The sequence below is a fragment of the Rana temporaria genome, chromosome 6, assembly GCF_905171775.1.
Source record: "Rana temporaria chromosome 6, aRanTem1.1, whole genome shotgun sequence".
NCBI lineage: Eukaryota > Metazoa > Chordata > Amphibia > Anura > Ranidae > Rana > Rana temporaria.
The window spans coordinates 174,898,855-174,920,173 of NC_053494.1; the positions used below are offsets into that span (position 1 = coordinate 174,898,855).

The 21,319-nt window shown below is 43.9% G+C and overlaps 1 protein-coding gene across 9 annotated transcripts in view; it reads left to right on the plus strand.

Annotated features, from left to right (window-relative positions):
• COBLL1 (cordon-bleu WH2 repeat protein like 1) overlaps window positions 1–21,319 on the plus strand; it is a 219,976-nt gene that overhangs the window by 140,090 nt on the left and 58,567 nt on the right. For all 9 annotated transcript variants that reach the window (XM_040357847.1, XM_040357844.1, XM_040357840.1 and 6 more), the window contains 4 exons: window positions 12,164–12,349; window positions 13,041–13,248; window positions 17,591–17,819; window positions 19,988–20,026. In XM_040357847.1, the coding sequence (XP_040213781.1) occupies window positions 12,164–12,349; window positions 13,041–13,248; window positions 17,591–17,819; window positions 19,988–20,026 (662 nt within the window). The remainder of the gene's footprint in view (window positions 1–12,163; window positions 12,350–13,040; window positions 13,249–17,590; window positions 17,820–19,987; window positions 20,027–21,319) is intronic.

The following is a 21,319-nucleotide window of genomic DNA, read 5'->3' on the forward strand; positions in this document are numbered from 1 at the left end:
ATGTACCCGACTGTACTGCACTCGGTATATGTCGGCGCAGGAATTCAAACTGAGCGCGGGAAGCGGCTATCGGCGTATATCACGCACCCACAATTTTCCCCTTATTTTAAGGGGGAAAAAGTGCGCGATATATGCCGATAAATACGATATATATATATAATATATGTGTGTGTGTGTGTGTGTGTGTGTGTGTATGTATATATGTGTATGTGTGTGTGTGTGTGTGTGTGTGTATATATTCAGGAGGGCAAGAAATTAGAATGGGCGGCACACGAACATGAAATTGACTCACACTGACAGAAACACGGATGACACCTCACCTCCACGACACGTCCCCTCCTGAGTTACAGTGACAGTCTCTCTCCACACTAGGTGGTCCCTTCAGTCCAAACAGCACTGACAGTCCTGCTCCTAACTTGCCTTGCTCCCATCCCATAGACTCGCAAGCTTTCGGCAGCTCCCCTCGCTTGCACTATGACCTCACACAACCAAGACGCTCAGGCACCACCTCCGCCAGACCCACCCCCTGCTGTCGTTGCCTGAACATGCTGTAGCAGGCACTCAGAAAGTCTAGGCTAGCTCTGGACCGGAACTGCACATGCACAGTTCCGAGCCGAGCATCACAGCTATATTTGTAATTGGTAACCTTTTCCTGTTACTGGCATTTACTGGCAGGAGAAAAGTGCTGGTGTGTGTGTGTGTGTTTTTTTTTTCTTTTTACTGGCTGCCAGTAAAAATACTGACTGTTGGGTATACTGGTGTAAGGCCTCCTTCACAGGAGCATACTACAGCGTATGTCGGTGTGCATTTTTGGTCGTGTATCTGTGCAGCTTCTGCATCCCAATTGACATGAATAGGACTGCCTGCACTGGGATGCATAGAACACCTGCTCATCCCCATGCGGGCAAATGTGGCCCTCACACGGGTGTACACTATAGTATACCTGTTTTAATGATGCCTAAAGCTGGCTATATACGTAAAGATTTATTTTTTGTCCACCCTGCAGGCTGAGCAAAAGGAATCCAACAGATTCATCCATGCTAAACCACTCAGATGAGCGAATCTTCCCTTGCAGTCTATTGTGTTTTGATAGTCAGATCCAATGGCTGTCCAAAATTTCACTTTGTACTTGGTTCATTAATCTGCACGAGCCTGACATTGTACTTGGTGCAATGCTCTGTAAGCTGCTTCGAAAAAAATAAATGCACATTTTCTTGCCTGCAAAAATATGTGCATTTATTCTGTATGTTTTAAAGGGGTTGGGTTTTCCAGCAAATTGCATTGACTTTCTTCTCTACCTCCCTCCATTACAGTATACAGTCTTGTTTCAGAGCCTAAAAAAAAATTGCCCGAACAAGTTGACTTATTGGCAATCATGCTTCAAACCTTCCGCTAGGGAGATTTGATTCATTAAGTCTGTAAATATAAAAGGCAGTGGATGTGCACAGACTTCTCTTTCTAATCCCCGCTAGAAGAAATAATGTTGTATTACAGCCATATTTGGGTATAATCATAGAAGTGATGTCACCTAATATTCCTGCAGTAACGCTACTGTAACTTTATGTACCTTCAGGCTTAGTAGTTTTGGCTGTAGTTGTATGGTTTCTAAATTAACGGATAACTGTACCTCTAAGACATGTTGGCTTTTTTTATAAATCCAGGGACAGCAAGTAGCTTAAAAAATGTCATGTGTTATATTTTCCCATGCGCAAGCTCTAGGTCTGTAACTTGCCATGTACAGTAGATAAAAATAAATGAAAAATCCATTGATAATTGTGCAAAAAAGTGTCCCCAACACATACACCATACCTCAATTTATTCTCAATGTCCTTTGTTCTGATGGTCTCCTGAAACCTTTTTACTTGGGTATCCCTTGGCCAGTTGCCATAAATTGTATCCTCCTATTGGGGAGGGGGAAGGGTTAATTGGGTAATAGATTATTTAACGGGCCCCAGCGTCAGTGCAGTCATCTGCCTAGACCCTAATGCATCCTAAGCCCAGGTCATAGTCATGGGGCGGACAGCAGGAGACCTAAACAAACCATTGACAGCTCAAGTCAGCTGATCAGGGGAGAAAAGAAGGGGAGTCCAATGCATCCAGAGCCCTGTCAAACAATCAGGGGTACACAGAAGGCAAAATATGATCAGCAAATTAGGAGTTGGCTAGTAGGTGACTTATCCATGTGGGCCCACGCCTAAGGTCCCTCTCCAGTCACTTGGGAGGACAACACTCATATCCCTAGCCCAGCACAAGTCTGACAAATGGTGCCCCTTACCAGAGCATGCAAACCACCTACAGCATGACAAAGTTGAGCTTGAGTTCCAGTAAGGTAGGCTGTCTTTGGAGGGGTCAGGGCTGGCCAGAAATTTGGGCGGACAGGTGGCATTACCTTGGGATCCCACTGGAGGGGTCAGGACTGGCCAGCAATTTAGGTGGATAGGTGGCATTACCTTGGGATCTCGCGGGAGGGGTCAGTGCTGGCCAGCAAGTTGGGTGGACTGGTGGCATTACCTTGGGGTCTCACTGGAGGGGTCAGGGCTGGCCAGCAAGTTGGGTGGACATGTCGCATTACATTTGGATCTCACTGGTGGGGTTAGGACTGGCCAGCAAGTTGGGTGGACATGTCGCATTACATTTGGATCTCACTGGTGGGGTCAGGGCTGGCCAGTAAGTTGGGTGGACATGTGGCATTATATTTTGGATTTCACTGGAGGGGGTCAGGGCTGGCCAGCAAGTTGGGTGGACATGTTACATTACATTTGGATCTCACTGGAGGGGTCAGGGCTGGCCAGCAAGTTGGGAGGACATGTTGCATTACATTGGGATCTCACTGGCGGGGTTAGGACTGGCCAGCAAGTTGGGTGGACATGTGGCATTACCTTGGTATTCTTTGACAGCTGCAGGGCAGGAGCTTTTTTGCCGCCATTATTACTTATTTTTTTACCTCTCAAAATACTGGTCCATGCCCCTGGATGTACTCGTACCACAGGCTGAGTACTATTCAGAGAAACTGGTTTATAGAAATGCTTTAGAGAAACCGGTTTATAGAAATCATGGAGTTTTTATGTATAGTTTGTAGCTTTACGGCCTTCCATACAAGACTTGTGGTTAGAGTTAATGGTGATTTGTGCTGTTTTAATAGGCTGTCCACACACAGCATGCTTAGTAAGACGGTATAAATCAAAACTAACACACAAGGGAAGCCCTGAGAAGGGAGGAAATTTACACACTGAAGCCCTTTTCTTTCAGTATAATCCAGAGTTTGTACAACACTACGACATGTGACTCTCCGAGGCCCGGACACAACGATGCTCTGTTTACATTCCGCAGTCTTTAAGTAATTGGGATTCGAGCAAAACAGAACATGTTTTCATTTTCAGTTTCTTCATAATGCAGAACGGCAGCAGCTTAAACATCTGGGCCGTCAGCCTGCCAGACTGCCATATGTTTTAAATCCTGCTTTTATAGAATTTTTCATTCTTATAAAAGGCTTTTTTTTTTTTAAAGCATACTATTCTTTAGCCAATGTTTACACAAAAAAACTGGCATATATGAATTATTCAACATATAAACCGCTTACTGGTGCATAAGCAGTGAACGAAAACTCTTCTCCTTGTCACCTAAGATGAAGCTCGTCTCCCATTGTGTTACCATCTTGCCTCTTGCACATCGTCACATTAAAGACGTCAAAGATACCTCTGCCCTGCCTGTGCCAGCTGAGGGGAGTTGCAGCACAGAATGTAGATGGAATGCATTAAGGTGAAAAACCTTGAGTCTCTACAACCACTTTAAGTCTAGGGAGCTGAATATGCCCCATTCCATTCCAAGTACCCTTTTGAGCTTTAAAGCAGAGTTCCACCCAAAAGTGGAACTTCCGCTCATTTGCTCCACATTTGGACACCTTTTAGGGGGGAAGGGGGCCTGTTTTTGGCAGGCCCTCCTTCCCCACTTCTGGAGGCAGCGCCATCCCTCGGAAGTTTGCCCTTCTCCTTCCCCTGCCACTGGGCCAATTAGAAAGTGCAGCGTGCTTCGCGCATGTGCAGTAGAGAACTGCCTGTGAAGCCAAGCGGCTTCACTGCTGGTTCCCCTTTAGTGGAGATGGTGGCGGCAGCACCTGACAGCCAAACCGAAGATCGGCTTCAGGTGCCGACATCGCTGGCTCCTTGGACAGATAAGTGTCCATATATTAAAAGTTAGCAGCTGCAGTATTTGCATTTTTTTCCCCAGGCTGGAACACCTCTTTAAGCATTGGGCTACAGACACCCGAGCACTCATATGTAAACAGGGCAATTTAAAACGAAACTTAAAAGGATAGTTCACCTTTACAAAAAACCTGCCTATGCAGGTAAGGGATGTTTGTAGATTAAAACAAACTGTGAGTTTCTGACTAAAGATGAAAAATACCCTTGCTATAGGTGTAGACCATTTGCATACCTTCTGAAGCCTGACTGGAATACTCCCTGGATGTTGCCAAGTACTACCTGGACATTTCTAAGTGAGGCCTAGTCATCACTGTCCACCACCACCATAACAGGAGTGTGGTCTTTCTCTGATTTAAAACACCCTCACATCCTCGTTCTCTCCCCTGATGCAGTAGCTCAAATTTGAAAGCTCACTCCTGTGTTGGTGGAGTTGAGCAGTGACAACTAGGCCTCACTTGACAAACGTCCTGGGAGTATTCCAGTCAGGACTCAAAAGGTATGTAAATGGCCTACACCAGGGGTGCCCAACCTTTTGAAGAGCGAGGGCCACGTAAGCAACTTGGTAACAAGTCGTGGGCCACAATGAGCGGATGACAGGTTACAGCTACTCTATAGGCTACTCCATAGACTCCGCCTGTGGCAAAATCCGGCGCTGTAGAGGACGCATCGGCTTATGGGGCTTTGCTCCACAGCCGCTTTCTTCCTCTACCACCAACTTCATTCACAACACTGATGTTGCGGTATGGCACGTCGGCAATCTGCGATCTGGGCTTACCAATCTGCCATTCCAGAGCAGGAGGTCGCAGGCCACTGGTTGGCCACCCCTGGCCTACACCTAAAGCAAGAGCTTTCTGGTCGTGTGTATGCTTTTCTGAGGGGGGGGGGGACGCGCATGCTCAGAATCAAGTATGAGACAAGAGTGCTCTTTCTGGTAAAACTAGCGTTCTTAATAGAGATCGCATTCGTCATGCTGAAAATTATTGCATTGTTTAATGCAGTGCATGAAAAGCTCTCGCCAAACTTTTACTAACACAAGGATCATCAAAAGCAGCCCAAAGGGTGGCGCAGTTTGAATGGAACTTCCCCTTTATAGTCCCGTCGTACGCGTTGTACGTCACCGCGCTTTGGACGGGCGGTATTTGACCTGAACGTGTGTATGCAAGGCAGGCTTGAGAGGAATCCCGTCGGGAAAAACATATATATTGTTTTTCCTGCCGAGAAAAACGGTCGTTTGTACGAGGCATTACAGTGCAGCCCTCCCATGCTGCAAAGGGGTCTCAAACTGGCAACTGTCAGTCCCATCATGCCTCTGCCTGTGGGAGTTATGCTTGTAACTGTCAGCCTTGCAATGCCTCATGGGACTTGTAGTTTGGAGGGCCACCAGTTTGAGACCCCTGGGTGCATGAATAAGTTGCAATTCTTGCCTTATTCCTCGTTCCAGCAAGGTCCCTCTAGTGGTGGAACTGGACCCACAAAGCCTCTTCCCTAAGGCGCTCCTAGCCATGGTTGCACCCTTGCCTCCTTCAAGAAGTTCAGCCCCCCTTTAACTTTGGCCCCTTCCCTTCAGCCGGAATATCCTAATGTTTGGGGGGGGGGGGGAGGCAAAGGAAAATAAGTATTTATTTACAAAGGATTGAAACTCCATTCACACCTGAGCGACAGCCGCGTTCGGCGGTAGCGGCGTATTTTGCCGCGGGTGTGAAACTTTCAATTTTTTTTTTTTTTAAAGTCTTCCCATTGCTGTCAATGAGAAAACGCCACTGTCGCCTGAAGAAAAGGGTCCGGGACTTTTTTTCAGGCGACAGGCGTTCGGCGTCTATGAGATGTGAACCATCTCCATAGACGGCAATGGGAATTCTCCCCTCTAGCGGCAGAAGCGTCCGGCATCGGGCGTTTTGTCGCTCAGGTGTGAATGCAGCCTTAAGGCCCTGCATTGTATGTGATGATGCTGAGGGATGGCCCACAGCCTGTAGCTCTGGGAGAAGAGCTCCAAAGCCCTGTAAAGTGGGTAAAATGTAAGCACGACGGCCTCTTCTGCTCCCCCTAGATGTAACAAGCATTTAACACTCGAAGTGCGCAGGTAGGAAAGGGGGACACTGGAAAGGTACATTTTGTCCAGTTCCTGTAGATGGGCCTTTAATCCCTGCAGTTTATGGCGTTGGCACTCAGAATACACACGGAATACTTGGGTAAAGTGGTTGCTAGTACAGTTTTTTATTCCGTGGAGATGATATGCAAAACCTGAAACCAAAGTTGAACATTTTGCCTTTAGCAAGCAGCAAGGAATTTAGTTGTTCTGGATGAGACTCTTCATTTTTCGGCAGCATGTGTGTGTTCTCTTCTTCTGACTCTTTCACCTTTAGTGTTGAAGTTACAGATTAGTAGATCAATCATTGAACGAAACTACAGATGAAGAGGGGTGGAATGTATTTGCAGTTCCTGTTTGTTGGCAGCAATGCGCTATCTCTTCAGTGAACTAGAACCTGGGTGGATGTTTAACATGAGGTTAAAGTGAACCCGTGCTTGGCCCACTTTAAAGCCGTATTAAACTCTCAGTGCAAATTCCTGTTTTTTTTTCTTTAGTTCCAAGTAGCTAAATGTAGAACAAATGTCTTTTCTCCCAAAACACATTTCGCCTTTTAAAAGCTCTTCATGCCGTGTCCCTCTCAGTTGCGTTCACTTGAACTTCCAGTCAAGAAGTGCACACACAGGATGCAAGCGGGCATGATGCTAAGGACTCTGGCCATGCTGCACATGCCACCCAAATGGGCAACTATTGAGAAGGACCACCTGACCGCTGATCACAGATCGGGGTAAAGAGTCAATCACAGGGGCCGTTCACCCTTGTGATCAGCTATGTCCAATCACGGCTGATCACAATGTAAACACATTTACCGATTATTGCCATTTCTTTCCTCATGCGATGTCACAGCGCAAGGAGAGGAGAGCCGGTAACTGGCAAGTATGATGGGACATGAACACTAATAATCTGTGTTCTGATCATCAGTGCAAGCACCATCGGCGCCCATCAATGCGGGAGAAAAATTACGTATTTGCAATATGAGGGAGGGGGTGTGCAGGGGCAGACTGCCCATTCAGGCACTCGAGCACTGCCCGAGGGCCCCATCAAGGGGTGCATTTTGCACTGGGGTATCGGCGCTTAGTCATAGCTCAGCTATGACTAAGGCCTGATACCCCAGTGCGAAACGTGTCAGTATTCCACCCCACTGTCTGCTGTGACTTGTAGTGCTGTTTCCATTTTTTACTATTAAAAGCAACATTTTAAGAATTTCGTGGAAGTGCGGCTGTCCAGTTTTTTTCTCCAGTCTTCGCAAGAGGTACCCTGGTTGAAATAAGCTGGTCTAGAGTACAAGTTTTACCCTTTTTCCCTACACTGCAGATTGCAGGCAGGCCCTCAGCATTCTCAATACAATGCAAGACTGTTGGTCCTGCATTGTACACGATGATGTCAGAGAGTGTGACCGCGAGACAAGTGATGAAGGGAAATGGCTTCTGGGGACCAATCACTTGGAAAGGAGTCGTCTGCGGAGGCAGGAATAAGTCAGTTACACAGATTTTTAATGGTGCCAAGCATTAGGCAGGGGAAGTTTCACTGCAAGGGTAGTTTTTAAATTTTAAAGTTCGACTTTAGAGCCCTTTCACACTGGTGCGTTTTTGCCGCGTTTTTGCGGTAAAAATAGCGCTATTAAAACGCTCATAAAACACCCCTCTATTGAAATGAATTGAAAACGCTGTAAAAACACAGTAAAATCGCTGTTTTACCGCTATTTTAACGCTCCGCTATAGGCGTTTCCAGTGTGAAAGGGCTCTTAAGAATGTAAAACAAGAATGTCATCACTTAGTAAAACACCTTTTGGCTTCCTGCTAATGTAACTTAATGTGATTGTTTCCATATACATGGTCTGTGCTTTCTGTTGATGCCAAAAGTCATGTAATGCCAATATTACTAAAAATAGGTTTAAATGAGGTTTCAAAAGAACACAGATGAAAATGGCTGCACTGTGTTTTTATATCTGATAAATATGGTTAAATCTTGTGATTAAATATTAGTCATGTATCACGCATCAGCTGCCCTGCCAGTCATGAAAAACAAAAATGTTCAGGCTATGTAGATAAGTTTTACGTTTTTAATGTTTTCATGAAACCAGTATTCACACTAAGGGCTCTTTCACACGGAGCGGACCGTTTCTGGGTCCGCTCCGTGTGTCTCCGTCGGCTCAGCGGGGATCCCCGCTGAGCTGTCGGCGGATAGGGCGGTCCCCGCACACAGTGCAGGGACCGCCCTGTCTCAGCTCCGCTCTGCCCTATGGGGAACCGGATGCAGACGGACCGTCTGCCCGTCTGCCCGTCTGCATCCGTTCCGTTCCGCCGGACGGAAGAAAAATAGGGTTTTCTTCCGTCCGAAAACCGGATCCCGACGGACGCGGACGTTAGCGGATGCTCCATCCGCTAACGGACGCGATCCCAAAGGGATGTATTACAAGTCCGTTAACGGACTTGTAATAACGGACAGGCGGAGCGGACGTCTGAAAGGGGCCTAAATGTTTGGGGCTACCGAAGAGACGGCTTTGGATGTTCAGCTTTTTATGGTTTGTATTGCCCTACTTCTGCCCTAGTGACAACAGGGATGGAAAGTAAGGGAAATGTTCCCGTACATGGAGACTGGCAAATAATTGGTTCCCATCACTCAGACAAAAAAAGACACATTCTAGCCCTTCCCAACTTAACCACTTGCTTACTGGGTACTTAAACCCCCTCCTGCCCAGACCAATTTTCAACTTTAAGCGCAGTCACACTTTGAATGACAATTGCTCGGTCATGCAACACTGTACCCAAATAACTTTTTTTTATCATTTCTTTTCACACAAATAGAGTTTTATTTTGGTGGTATTTAAAGTGGATGTAAACCTGAAATTATTATTATTATTATTATTATTATTATTATTATTATTATTTGTATTTTTTTTTTTCTATCATCTGTGCCCAGTCTTGCCACAAATGGTTAATCCAGCTCTGAGCTCTTTTCTTTTTCTAGTGAGATAAACGGACAAACAGAAGAAAACTTTTGTCCGTTCTTCCCCCTTGCTGTGAATGACAGGTTATTTACATATCTCATGCACTAGCCTGAGACAGGCATTATTTTTTAATTGCTACCCCCACTCCTTTTCTGAAGTCATGTGGATACTTTTCTGGATTTTGACTGGATGTTAGTGATCATAGCAGTATTTAGTATAAGGAATACACAGAAGAAAATGCATGTTGACAAGGGGTGTGTAGAGGTGGGCAGGGAGTCTACTGACATCACGACTCCACCCATCGAGCTCCAAACAACAGATCCATCCACAGAATCTCCAGTTTTTCAGTTCTTATAACAGACAGAGGGGAGACATTTGACAGGTAAGCGTACATGCAGGATAGGGTTGTCCCGATACCGATACTAGTATCGGTATCGGAACCGATACTGAGCATTTGTACGAGTACTCGCGCAAATGCTCCCGATGCTTCACCCGATACTTTTTTATTTTTCTAGAGAGGGGGCGGAGAGCGGAGCAGAGCAATCCTCAAAGAGAAAGCCAAGTCGCCCCCCCCCCCCCCCGCCGCCGTCGTCTAGTTGATCAGCGAGGGGAACATTACAGCTTTCATTTGAACAGCTGTGTGTTCCCCGCCACGCCTCGTCATATATAGCCCCTCCCCCTTGTCCGGGCACTTTGATAGACAGACCACCCATCCCAGGATTGGATGGGGGGGGGGAGGCTTGGCTTTCTCTGTGGGGACACATGGCTGCATTTGTGGGGACACATTTAAAAAAAGAATCGGTATCGGCGAGTACATGAAAAAAAGTATTGGTACTTGTACTCGGTACTAAAAAAGTGGTATCGAGGCAGGCATGTATATCCTTATAGATCAGCACTATGGCAGTAGTTTACAATGGATGAGAGTGGGTTTACATCCACTTTAATCGCTGCTGGGGTTTTTTTTTTTTTTTGCTAAACTAACAGAAAACTTTGAAAAAAAAAAATACATTTTATATAGTTTGTTATAAATTTTTGCAAACAGCTATTTTTCTGAGGCACCGACTGGTGGCATTGATAGGTGGCACTGCTGTGCACGGACAGGTAGCACTGGCAAGTGGCACAGGTGGGCACAAATCACTCGGCTTGGCTCTCCGCGATCGGGACCGATGTCCTTCTGACAGCCGCTGGTGATGGGCTTTTTTTTTTTTTTTCTTACGCTTTTAGCACGAAGAGAAAAAAATGCTGATTACTGGCTCTTCTTGCATCACATGATCAGCTGTCATTGGCTGACAACTGATCACGTGGTAAAGGGTCGGGATTGGTCCCTTACTCCGATCTGTGATCAGCCAAGTCTCGGACTCGCTGATCACAGAGCATGCGGTGCGCAGGCCGCTCGAGCACGGGAGGACGTGATAGGAGGGCCTCCCGACAAAGTCGGTCCGTGCGGTAGTCGTCATTCAGCTAGAGCGTGGAAGGGAAGGGGTTAAAGCTCGTTTGGCTGTACTCCTTCTATGGATGAGTGCAGTTCGTTCTGCACTCCTGTGACCCGTTTTTTGCAGACAGCTAAAACCCACTTTCGGTTGACGTCACAGAGCCGTTCCAGGCTCTGGAAAGATCGTGACCATATGGTCGGGATCCACCCACATGCCTGGACCGGCACCTGGCTCAGCCCCTTTTAGAGCCTGAGCCGGCCGCTCCTGCCCCCTTCACAGTCCAGAGCTCCAGTGAGCGCTGGAGGGGCAGAGCAGACAACGGCGACTTACAGTGAGCTTACATTATCAGTTTAAAGCCTGTGTGGGAGGTTTGTTGTGCCCCATAAAGCTTTACACTTCGCAGTAATTAGTTTATGTCAGAAAAACTGTGCAGAACATCTCTGCAATGCAGATTCCCTGTGTTTTTTGTTTAATTGTAAATGTAGCAAGTACAGAAAATAACGCTAAACAATTCCTCCACCCCCCCCTTTTTTTCCTTTCTATCTCTTTTCTCTTGTCCTCTCTCCTTAAGCCCCCATTCACATCTAGGCGTTTTGTCGCCTGTAGTGTGACGCCGCTGCCGCCAGAGGGATGAAAACACATTTCCCTCTATGGAGATGGTTCACATCTCCACGCTGAACGCCTGCCGCCTGAAAAAAGGTCCCGGACCTTTTTTTCAGGCGGCTTTCGGTGTTCGGCTAGGAGATGGGAACCATCTCCATAGAGGGTGTAATCTTGGGGCACATCTAGGCGGACAATACCGGCGTTTTGTGGCCGCAAATCGCGGTACAAAACGCTGCTATTTGTAGTGCGATTTGCGGCCACAAAACGCCGCGAATTTGTCTGCCTAGGTGTGAATGGGCTCTTAGTCTCTCATTTCCTTTATTTATCCTCTCCTCCTTTTTATTTATGTATGTGTTATATATATATATATATATATATATATATCCTTTTCCATTTTCCTTTTCTCCCCTCTCCTATTAGTCTCCTTTACTTTCCTTTTATCTATTCCTCTCCTCCTACTTTCTTCCTTCTTCTTTTTTTTTTTTTTTTTTCCTTTTATCTACCCCGCCTCCCCTTTTTTTTTTTTTTTTTCCTTTTTAGTTTTCTCTTTTTTCTTTCTTAGACATAGCATGGGGGAAATGTGCATATGTTTGCGAGTTCTTTTTCTTCTTTTCCTCCCCCAACATACTACCATGTGGTGTGATGATCAGTGCTGAGACTGCTAGTCACTATTGGTCTGTGTGTGATCTCATTAATACATTTTAATATTTTGCATGAACTGATGCCACTTGTGTAATGTGTGTGTATATCTATATATCCTTTATATCTTCAGGGCATTAGAACTTTTTCTTGGATAAGGAATCTTCACACTTGCACAGGACAGACTTGCCAGCTGGAAATGTGTTGAGTGAAGTTAAGACAAAGTGTTTATTTGTCTTTTTATTTTCAGGAAAAAAGCCAAAGGCAAGGCTCCTCTTCCTCCCGGGGACACGAGGTGCTCTGACAGTCTGCCGTCGTTTGATTCTGCAGACACCTTCCAGTTTAACATGGATCAGAAGGAGAATATCGACAGAGACATCGAGCTCAATGTAGTTCTTCCAGGTGACAGGGTCACATCCACCACCGTGAATGGCAGGTAAGTGGTTGTGTGATTTGTGGCGTCTGGTTCGATTGTAATGAGGTTGTATTTTTAGCTGAGCAGAAAGGTGGGGCCAATTATTACAGCAGAGTAGCTCATTATCAAACGCTCCCATTCATGATTAAAGGCTTTCATATCACTGCTAACATTTTAAAGCAAACCTCTCAGGAGGCTGCCAGTGTTGCCATCTCTTCTGTTGCCTGGTTTCCCTGGCTTAAATACTTTACTCTGACTTGTCTGTTCTGCATATTTTTCTTTACCGTGCAGTGGGGCTAGGCCTGCACTGCATGGGTTAACTGCTTGTTTTGGTCTAGGGGTTCAGAAAGCCAAGATATTCTCACCTAATCCTTTCAGAGCAAGACCGGTACACCCCCCCTGCGGTCTTGTTTGGTGGACTGTTCCTGACCTCATTATGCCCATGGACTGGATCTAGACGTGAAGAAGTCAGGGCCAGTCCACTGCTGGACCTGGACATGGGGGAGCTCTGTTTTTCCAAAGGATCAAAGGTTCAGGTGAGTATAGGCACTGTGCTCACCCCTAGACCAAACAAGAAGATAACCCAATGCATTGTGGGCACAGCCAAAAGCATGGCTAGTGAAAGGGAGTAAAAAACGGCTGAATCCTAAGACATTATTGATCAGTTTTCATTAATCATAAACTGTACTTATTTTTTATTTTTTATTGCCAGCAAACCCATGATGGACCTGCTTGTATTCCTTTGTGGACAGTATCATTTGAACCCATCCGCCTACACAATAGAACTGCTCTCAGCAGATCAAAACGTGCTCAAGTTTAAACCAAACACACCTATTGGAATGCTGGAGGTAGAAAAAGTTATCCTGAAATCTAAAAATGTGGAGGACAGACAAAAAAAACCCGGGCCAACAATGCCAGAGGTGAGTTTCCTGTCTTAAAATATTTGCTTGGGAGTTTATTTATTGTTTCATCATCTCATGATCGCAATGGGAGTCTCACATTTCTATCACGTGGCTTAGTTGTTTGTGTGCATTAATAAAGCTCGGATTTCACAAAAATAAGCCTACTTAGTTTCGGTGTGGTCCCATAGGTTGGCAGCGAGGAGAAAGGGCAAACTCTTTTTCATTGTTCTGATAGAAGTACTCTCAGCTTAAAAATGGAAAACATCTTTTTACCCCCAAAATTCAAAATCTGAGATGATGTAGTGTGTGCAAAACTTAAAATGTAACTGGGGGTGAAAAGGGAGTCAATGGGGGTGTGGCTTGGACATGGCTGAGTGAGGACACATAGTGCACAAGCTCCATAAGCTACAGATTGACCCCCCTGTACAGCTTGAATAAGCGGAATGATTCCAGCTAAACAGCGGGACACTAAAACCTCCTGTAAGGCAGCGAAAATAAGTGATACTCAACTGGAGATTCAGCATTACTTCACCGTCCCACATAAACAGGGACCTGGGAATAAAATGGCAAACTTAAAAGGTCAGGCTGTGGGATCTCCAAAAGCAGTGAGTATCCTACCTGGAGGAAAAGAGAGACTGGATAATAGAATGGAGATTTGGGAAAGTGTGTTTGCAGACAGAGCGAACCGCTCTCTACAGAGATTAGTAACTCCTAGTAACATAGAGGATCTAAGGACACTAATACAAGCACTCCCAATGAGGACAGACATAGAGGCTCTCATTCACAAAGTGGAGGATGCTCATCTTTGGGAATACAGTAGGTGCAGACAGAGATACAATCACTAGCAGACCGCCTAACAGCAGGTGAGGTAACAATGATCTCCCTGGAAGAGAGAGTAGTTATATTGGAGAGTTAGAGGGGAACGCATTCGGGAAAGGTTGGCGGCATTACAGCTTCAGATCGAGGATCGCAGCCGCCTCTGTAATTTGTGGCTTTGGGGTATTCCAGAAGCCACGAATCAGGAAAACCTCCAGGACAAAGTAATGGCTATTTTTCATAATGTTTTGGATGGCGGGGTACCATCCAATATGGGCCTGGGCAGGGTACATAGGGCAATGGGTCCTAAATCCTTAGACACCCAACGCCCCCGGGACATAATCTGCGGCCTTCACCGATTTACACACAAGGAGACTGTACTCCGGAAAGCTTGGGAGGCAGGTATAATTGAAGTGGATGGAACATCTGTTAAAGTATTACCCAACCTGCCCCGAGCTACAATACAACGCTCTGCTCTGTCCTGTATTGGACAGTGCGTTAGGAGGGCTGCACATATCGGTGGAGATATCCATTAGCAGTAACAATAAGGAAGGGTCTGTCTACATTCACAAAGCGACCTCCTAGACCTTTTTTCCTTTTTAAAAGTGGAGCCTTTTGTGGTTCCGAACTGGCTGCAACCCTTATCACAGACAAAAAGTCGCAGGGAAGCTAAGGCCTCACAGAGAAATGTTCCAATTGGAGATCGAGACTGGAATGGGAAGGGGAATTTTTTTTTAAAATTGCCATAGGAGATTGGAAGAACATTTAAAGGGGTTGTAAAGATAAAAATATTTTCCTCTTAAATTAAAGTCTGACAGTAGCCGATAAAGTAAAAAGCAATGTTTTGCATTATAACTAGTTTGATACCTGTTGAAATCGAGCTGTTTTATTCACCTCCGTCACTCCTGAATCATTATTCTCACTAACTTCCTGGTTTGCGGTGCGCATTCATTCTTGCTACATCACGGCCTAATGGGAACTACAGTTCCCATTAGGCTTAGCCTCCATGCCTGTGAGGGATAAGAGAGCATCTTCACGCAGGTCTGTAGTTATAGGGAGGGGATGAGCACATTCTGCTTTCCACCATGCAAAACGGCTCAGATGCTGGTGGAAAGCAAGAAGGAGAGACAGGAAATTGCATTTTCAAGCCTGGATTACTGTATTTTGGAGGTCAAAAGGAAAAACGAGTTAAGTGATATTTAAATGCTCTAGCTTACAGCAATCAATTGATCTAATAAAAAACGAACCTTTAGTGTTCCTTTAAATGTGGTGGACTTAAGGATATATAAACCCTCTCCATCCTATAATTATTATATATATATTTTTTTTCTCCCCCTTTGTTTTTCCTCATTTGTCTTTTTTTCCTTTGTGTCTTGTTTGGGGGATTGCTAATCTTAAAGGAGCCACCCCAGTTCTTGCTTCATGAGTATTTCCCTAACTAATGGATTTAAATAATGGAAGTATAGAGACTAACAGAACTCCCCTGGTTTTGGCCTGGTTCGCACTGGTGCGATGCCCGACATCTGGTGTGAACTGGCACTTGCACAGTAAGGAGGGAGCTGAGGTCGGATATGTCGCAGAAATGCATGCTCTATTAAGAAGGAAAGAAAATGAGGGTCAAATATGGACCTTTTGATGAGAACTGGGAGGACATGTGAACACAGACCTCACCCAGATAGAGGAGGAATGTATTCGTAGATTGAATGAAAAGGGATAGTTGAAGTGTGAATGGTGAAAGGTAGGGGGAAATATAGGAATATGCAAGGGGGGGGGGGGGGTAGGGGGTACTAGCAGTAGGGTAATGAATGGATTGAGTAGGAAGCGGACAAAGTGGAAGGAAAAGAGGGAATGAATGGAGGAGTAAAGAGCAAGAGATGGAGAGAGAGAGAAGAGAGAGCGAGTTGGAGGTTAGAAAGGTGAGACAATATTAGAATAAGTGGACAAGACTGCTTGGGATTAGGGGGGGGGGGGGGAGGTGGCCCTTAGAATACACAATATTTTACTTAATTTTTATTGTGAGATCGACACTATGGTTTTGGATTTCATCATTTACTTATTTTTATTTTAACTAGTTATCATCCTTTTTTTTTTTTTGCACTGGAATATGATAAAAATCCACCATTTGATCACTAATTTCAAGCACACATGAAGTATAAAGGGGAAGAGGGTAAGAGAAGGGGGGGGGGGGGATAAGAAGCAGGAAAAGCATGTATAATATATGAATAAATATATACAAATAGTTTTCACTTAAATCCCTTTTAAGGGAAACACATTTTTGTAGAATGTTTTATATAATCCCTATGAAGGGATACACATTTTGATTTTGTTTATCACTATTTTTTTTTCTTCTTGGGGGTACTTGGCCTGAAGGGGTCTGTTTCCCCTTTTGGAGGGTATGTGAAAAAAATAAAGTTTTTCTCACCGGAGTTTCTAGGGGTTCTTCCCCTCCCCCCCTGCCAACAATGCCCCCATCGGCGTACTTTGCCTAGCATAATTAAGCTATTTAAGATAGGTTTCCCTAGTTCTTGAATGAAGCTCTAAGTCCATACATAAAGGGTTTATATGGGCCTCCTAGACTGGGGGATATAATATAATACAGTTAAATGAAAGGAAAGGAGATAGAGGTATTGGGGTGTATAGAGTATGGTATCGCCTGCCTGGAAAATATTGTGTGTTGTGTGTTTTTTTTTTTTGTGCATTAAAATTCAAAAAAGTGTTTTATTCCCTCCAAAAAAAATTGCGTTTGGAAAATCGCTATGCGAATACTGTGTAAGGAAAAAAAAAATTGCAATTCTGTATGGCCTCTTCTTTAAAAAATATATACTGTTTTTGGGAGTTTAAATAAATTTTATAGGACAAAGGAGAAAAAAAGTGTTTTTTTTTTTTTTTTTTACACAAAGTTGTCACATAAATTTATATATTGCTCAAACATGCCATGTGTATGTGTGAAATTACACCCCAAAATACATTCTGCTGCTTTTCCTGACTACGGGGATACCACATGCGTGAGGCTTTTTGGCAGTCTAGCTGCGTACAGGACCCAAAAAAACAATCACCGCCTTTAGGATTTCTAAGGGCGTAAATTGCTAATTTCCCTTCCTGACTACCTATCATAGTTTTGGAGGCCATGAAATGCCAAGATAGCACAACCCCTGGTGGAAGTAGGATGTACCAATTTCAAAGGAACAGGATGTCCTTAGCCTTGGTGTCATTGTGAGTAGGGTGCCCCTTACCATCTTGACGATGGGAGTAAATTGCCCCTTACCTTGATCTTTAGTGTTTGTTTACCCAAGCAAAGAAGCTCCTAACCCTACATTGCTGTTTCTGGCTTTGCCAAATTACATCAGCACAGGGACTATAGAGGCACTGCCAGACTGGAGAGCAATTGGTTTGACAGTGCCTACAATAGATCACACAAGCGTGGTGGTTAATTTTGAAGGTTTGGCAGGGTTTGAGCCTGGAAATCAACCCCCCCATACCTATGAATTATTGACATTTTGTTTTGCCAAAGGCAACTAAAGAAAATATTATTTTTCTATTTCAGCAAACTGTTCGACTTGTCATCAACTATAAGAAAACACAGAAGACGGTGATGAGAGTTAGTCCTTTTGTTCCATTGCAAGATCACATTCCCTCCATTTGTAGTAAATGTGAATTTGATCCAGAGACTACGGTACTCCTACATGATTACCAGTCTCAGAAACACCTTGACACCACAAAGTCTCTCAATGACCTTGGTTTGAGGGAACTCTATGCTTTGGATCAGAATAAAGGTAAATCGGGGCTAAAGTTAAGATAAACAAAATAACTTTTAACTGATTAATGTCTAAACAATGATGTCCTTGTGATCTAATCGGTGCTCAATGGATGACAATGCAGCAAGTTAATGGATGAAGACCCTCCATGGGAGGCAAGCTTGGCTGAATATTCAGCAGACATTGCATTTTATTGTCAAGTCCTCTGCCCATTTCTAGCATCTCCAGATCTATTTCTACCCTACATAAAGTGTTACTGTGGGGCATGTGCAGGAACTAGTGTTCATACTGAAAAAAAGACAGGAACACTGTTTGATTCTTGTGGGACTTATTTTTTGACCAACTGGATAAAACCAGCTATATACATTTTCTTTATTTTGGGGGAAAAAACACTAGTTCCTCATGTTTTTGTGAGTGAAGCCTCATATGTCTTCTACAATATTTTTTTTTGCATGCCCATGTTATCTTCCCCATCATCTTTTTAAAGAGACCCTGTTACATGTTGGAAAAATTCAGGTAGATGCATACCGGTAGAAGAATCAAGTATTTAAAAAGCTAATTTCTAGCATTCCATTTTTTTATTAGACAAGCAATGTGCTTCTGAAGTGGCTACAGTAGAAATTCCTTCTTCCCTCCCTTCACCAGCTTACATAACCTATGTAGTGGCAGGAGGAGGAGTGAAGAGGAATTCTATAGAGCAGGGTTTATCAACTAGGGTTCCTCCGGAGATTGCGATGCATTCCTTGAGCAATTCATGCCTCTCAGATAAGTTTCCAGTGGGACCCCTGATCTTTTTAGCTCTCTGTAAGAGTTTGAAGAAAAGGAAATTTTACCCCTAGGGGCTTTGTGTTGCAGCAAAATGTAAATGATATACGAGTTTGGTAAAAAAAAGTATACATTTTATTAAAAAAAAATATAGCCCCAGAAAAATAGGACTCAGGATTTGAGCTTTGACAGAAGAAAATCGATCAAAAACATAATCACAAAATGGTAGCAAATACAAATTGGAACAGTACTGTATACATGTGAGCACTATGGGCGAGAAAGCCCCTACGCGTTTCGACCTTAGTAGCGGTCTTCTTCAGGGAGCAATAATTTTTATCGCAGCCATAGGTTCTATAATAAGAATACATGCAAGTAAATAAATAATATAGGCAAACATATGGAGGTCACATCCACCCAAATGTAAAAAGAAGGGTGCAAGTAATCCTCCTACATGGATATAGCAAACATTAATATAAAGAATCTATACATGCCACTTACCAAGTCACATGTCGGGAAACAGACCGGGATCGAACACCAAGCCACACCATCAAGAAGCCAAAATGGGTTGGGGGACCGGCAGGGAGGGGACTGGGAAGGCCCCAAAGTCAGTTGGACAGAGAAACTCCAAGGGGAAGCACAAGGAAAAAAGAGTAAGGCCCCGTACACACGTCCGAGGAACTCGACGTGCCAAACACATCAAGTTCCTTGTCGAGTTCAGTGTGGAAGCCGCTGAGGATCTCGGCGGGCCGACTTTCCTCATTGAACAATGAGGAAATAGAGAACATGTTGAAAAGGGAACACACGACCGAACACACGACCGAGTTTCTCGGCAGAATCCAGCTCCGACCGAGTTTCTGGCTGAATTCTGCCGAGAAACTCGGCCGTGTGTATGGGGCCTGAGAGTGTAATTCTTCCCAATATCCAAGTGTAAGGAGCATTCTTCCTGTTGACCATCACACTTATGTATCATGAGTTGTAGCTATAGTCCTTTCTAGCCAGGGTTCCCTGAGACCATAAAGTTATTTCAAGGGTTCATCCTTGTTAAAACGGTTGAGAAAGGCTGCTATAGAATGTACATTTGAGTGACAGCCCTAATTTCGATAGACCTGCTAACATCGCATCCAAGATGGTGGTGTCCAGCAAAGGTCTTGAGGAGAATCTACACAAAGGAGTTTTTTTTTTTTTTTCAAATAAAATAATATGCACGTAACCTTATGGGAACATTGTTGAAATGAATGATCTGGTAACAGGGTCTCTTTAACATTAGAGCTGACTTTATTTATATTTTATTATATAGATATATAATATTGGATAACTTTGTTGTGTACCATCAAAGTTGGCACCATTTTTTTTTCACATGGTTGAATAAATCATAGATTCTTGCATTTTTATTAACAAACTGTATTTCTGCTTTATTTTAGCAACGTCTCCAACAGAATTCAGACTGCCACCTTTACAAGGCAAGTATTTTTAGTGTAAAAAGTCTTCTTTTCAGTCTCCGCTTACTTCTTTTGTGACCTTTCAGAAGAACATAATAAATAGAACCTTAATATGCACAGATTCTTATATACTTGGCAATGTAATGGCCCTTTGGTCAACCTGAGATAACTTAGATTTTCTCTGAAACAAAAACTTCTATAGTTCGTAGTGCCAGATTGTTCAGATCTCTAAATATATCTTCAAGTCGTTTTCTCTGCTTCATGTCTTAAGCTGGGATGGCTGCTGCTATGAAAATTACGGTAGCTCATTTCCTAGGCCAGACACCCAGAATAATTTGTTATATGTATCCATCGTTAAACCAAACCTGTGCTTTACCCACAAAGAGCAAAGGAAAAGGTAAGTATAATATTTATAATTAATTTTCAGGATTTATATATTGCCAACAGTTTACTCAGTGCTTTACAAAATAAGGGGACAGTACAATAGAGTTCAATTCAGAAGGTGTAGGAGGGCCCTGCTCAAGGAGCTTACAATCTAAAGGGAGGGTGAGATGGTACAAAAGGTAATAGCTGCAGGGGATGATCTGATGGAGGTGACTCAAGTACAATTCTTAGGTGGAGGTGGTTTAGGCTTCACTAAAATAGATGAGTTATCAAGGATCGCCTAAAGGCGGACAGGGTAGAAGCTGACCTGACGTACTGGGGCAGGGAGTTCCAGAGGATGGGAGAGGCTCTGTAGAAGTACTCTAAGCAACAAGGGTAAAGCACAGGTTCAAATTAAAGCTAAACTGTGGGCTGGAGAAAGTTACCATTGCAGTATAATCCCCCTTTTAAATGTCAATCCTATTTATATCTGGTTGCCAGCTAGAAAAAGTTTAACTATAGGTGAAAATATGGACATTTCAATAAAGATTACAGCACTGCAAGGTTAACATTTTGAGTAGACTTCAGGAACCATGTTGTCTGATTTAGCTTCCACCACTGGCAGCTTTAAGATGCTGTAATGAAGATTGGGTCATTTTATGTTCTTCAACATACACACAACTGTTAAAAACATGGGGTACTATAAAAAAAAAAAAAATCTTCAGAGGAAAGCTAGCAGTTTTTCTAGCTAATTTACACCTAAATGATCGAGACCTGCAGCAGGTTGAATGAAATGCAGCAGACCCCAGTTGCAGGTCATACCAGAGATTTCTGTCCTACTGTTTGGTCAGTTGTCGTCAATCAATTTTGATTAAAATCAGACCCGTGATTTGTTCTTGAGAGTTTGAAAAACACTGTGAATTAATGACCCCAAAAATATTGTTCCCTTAA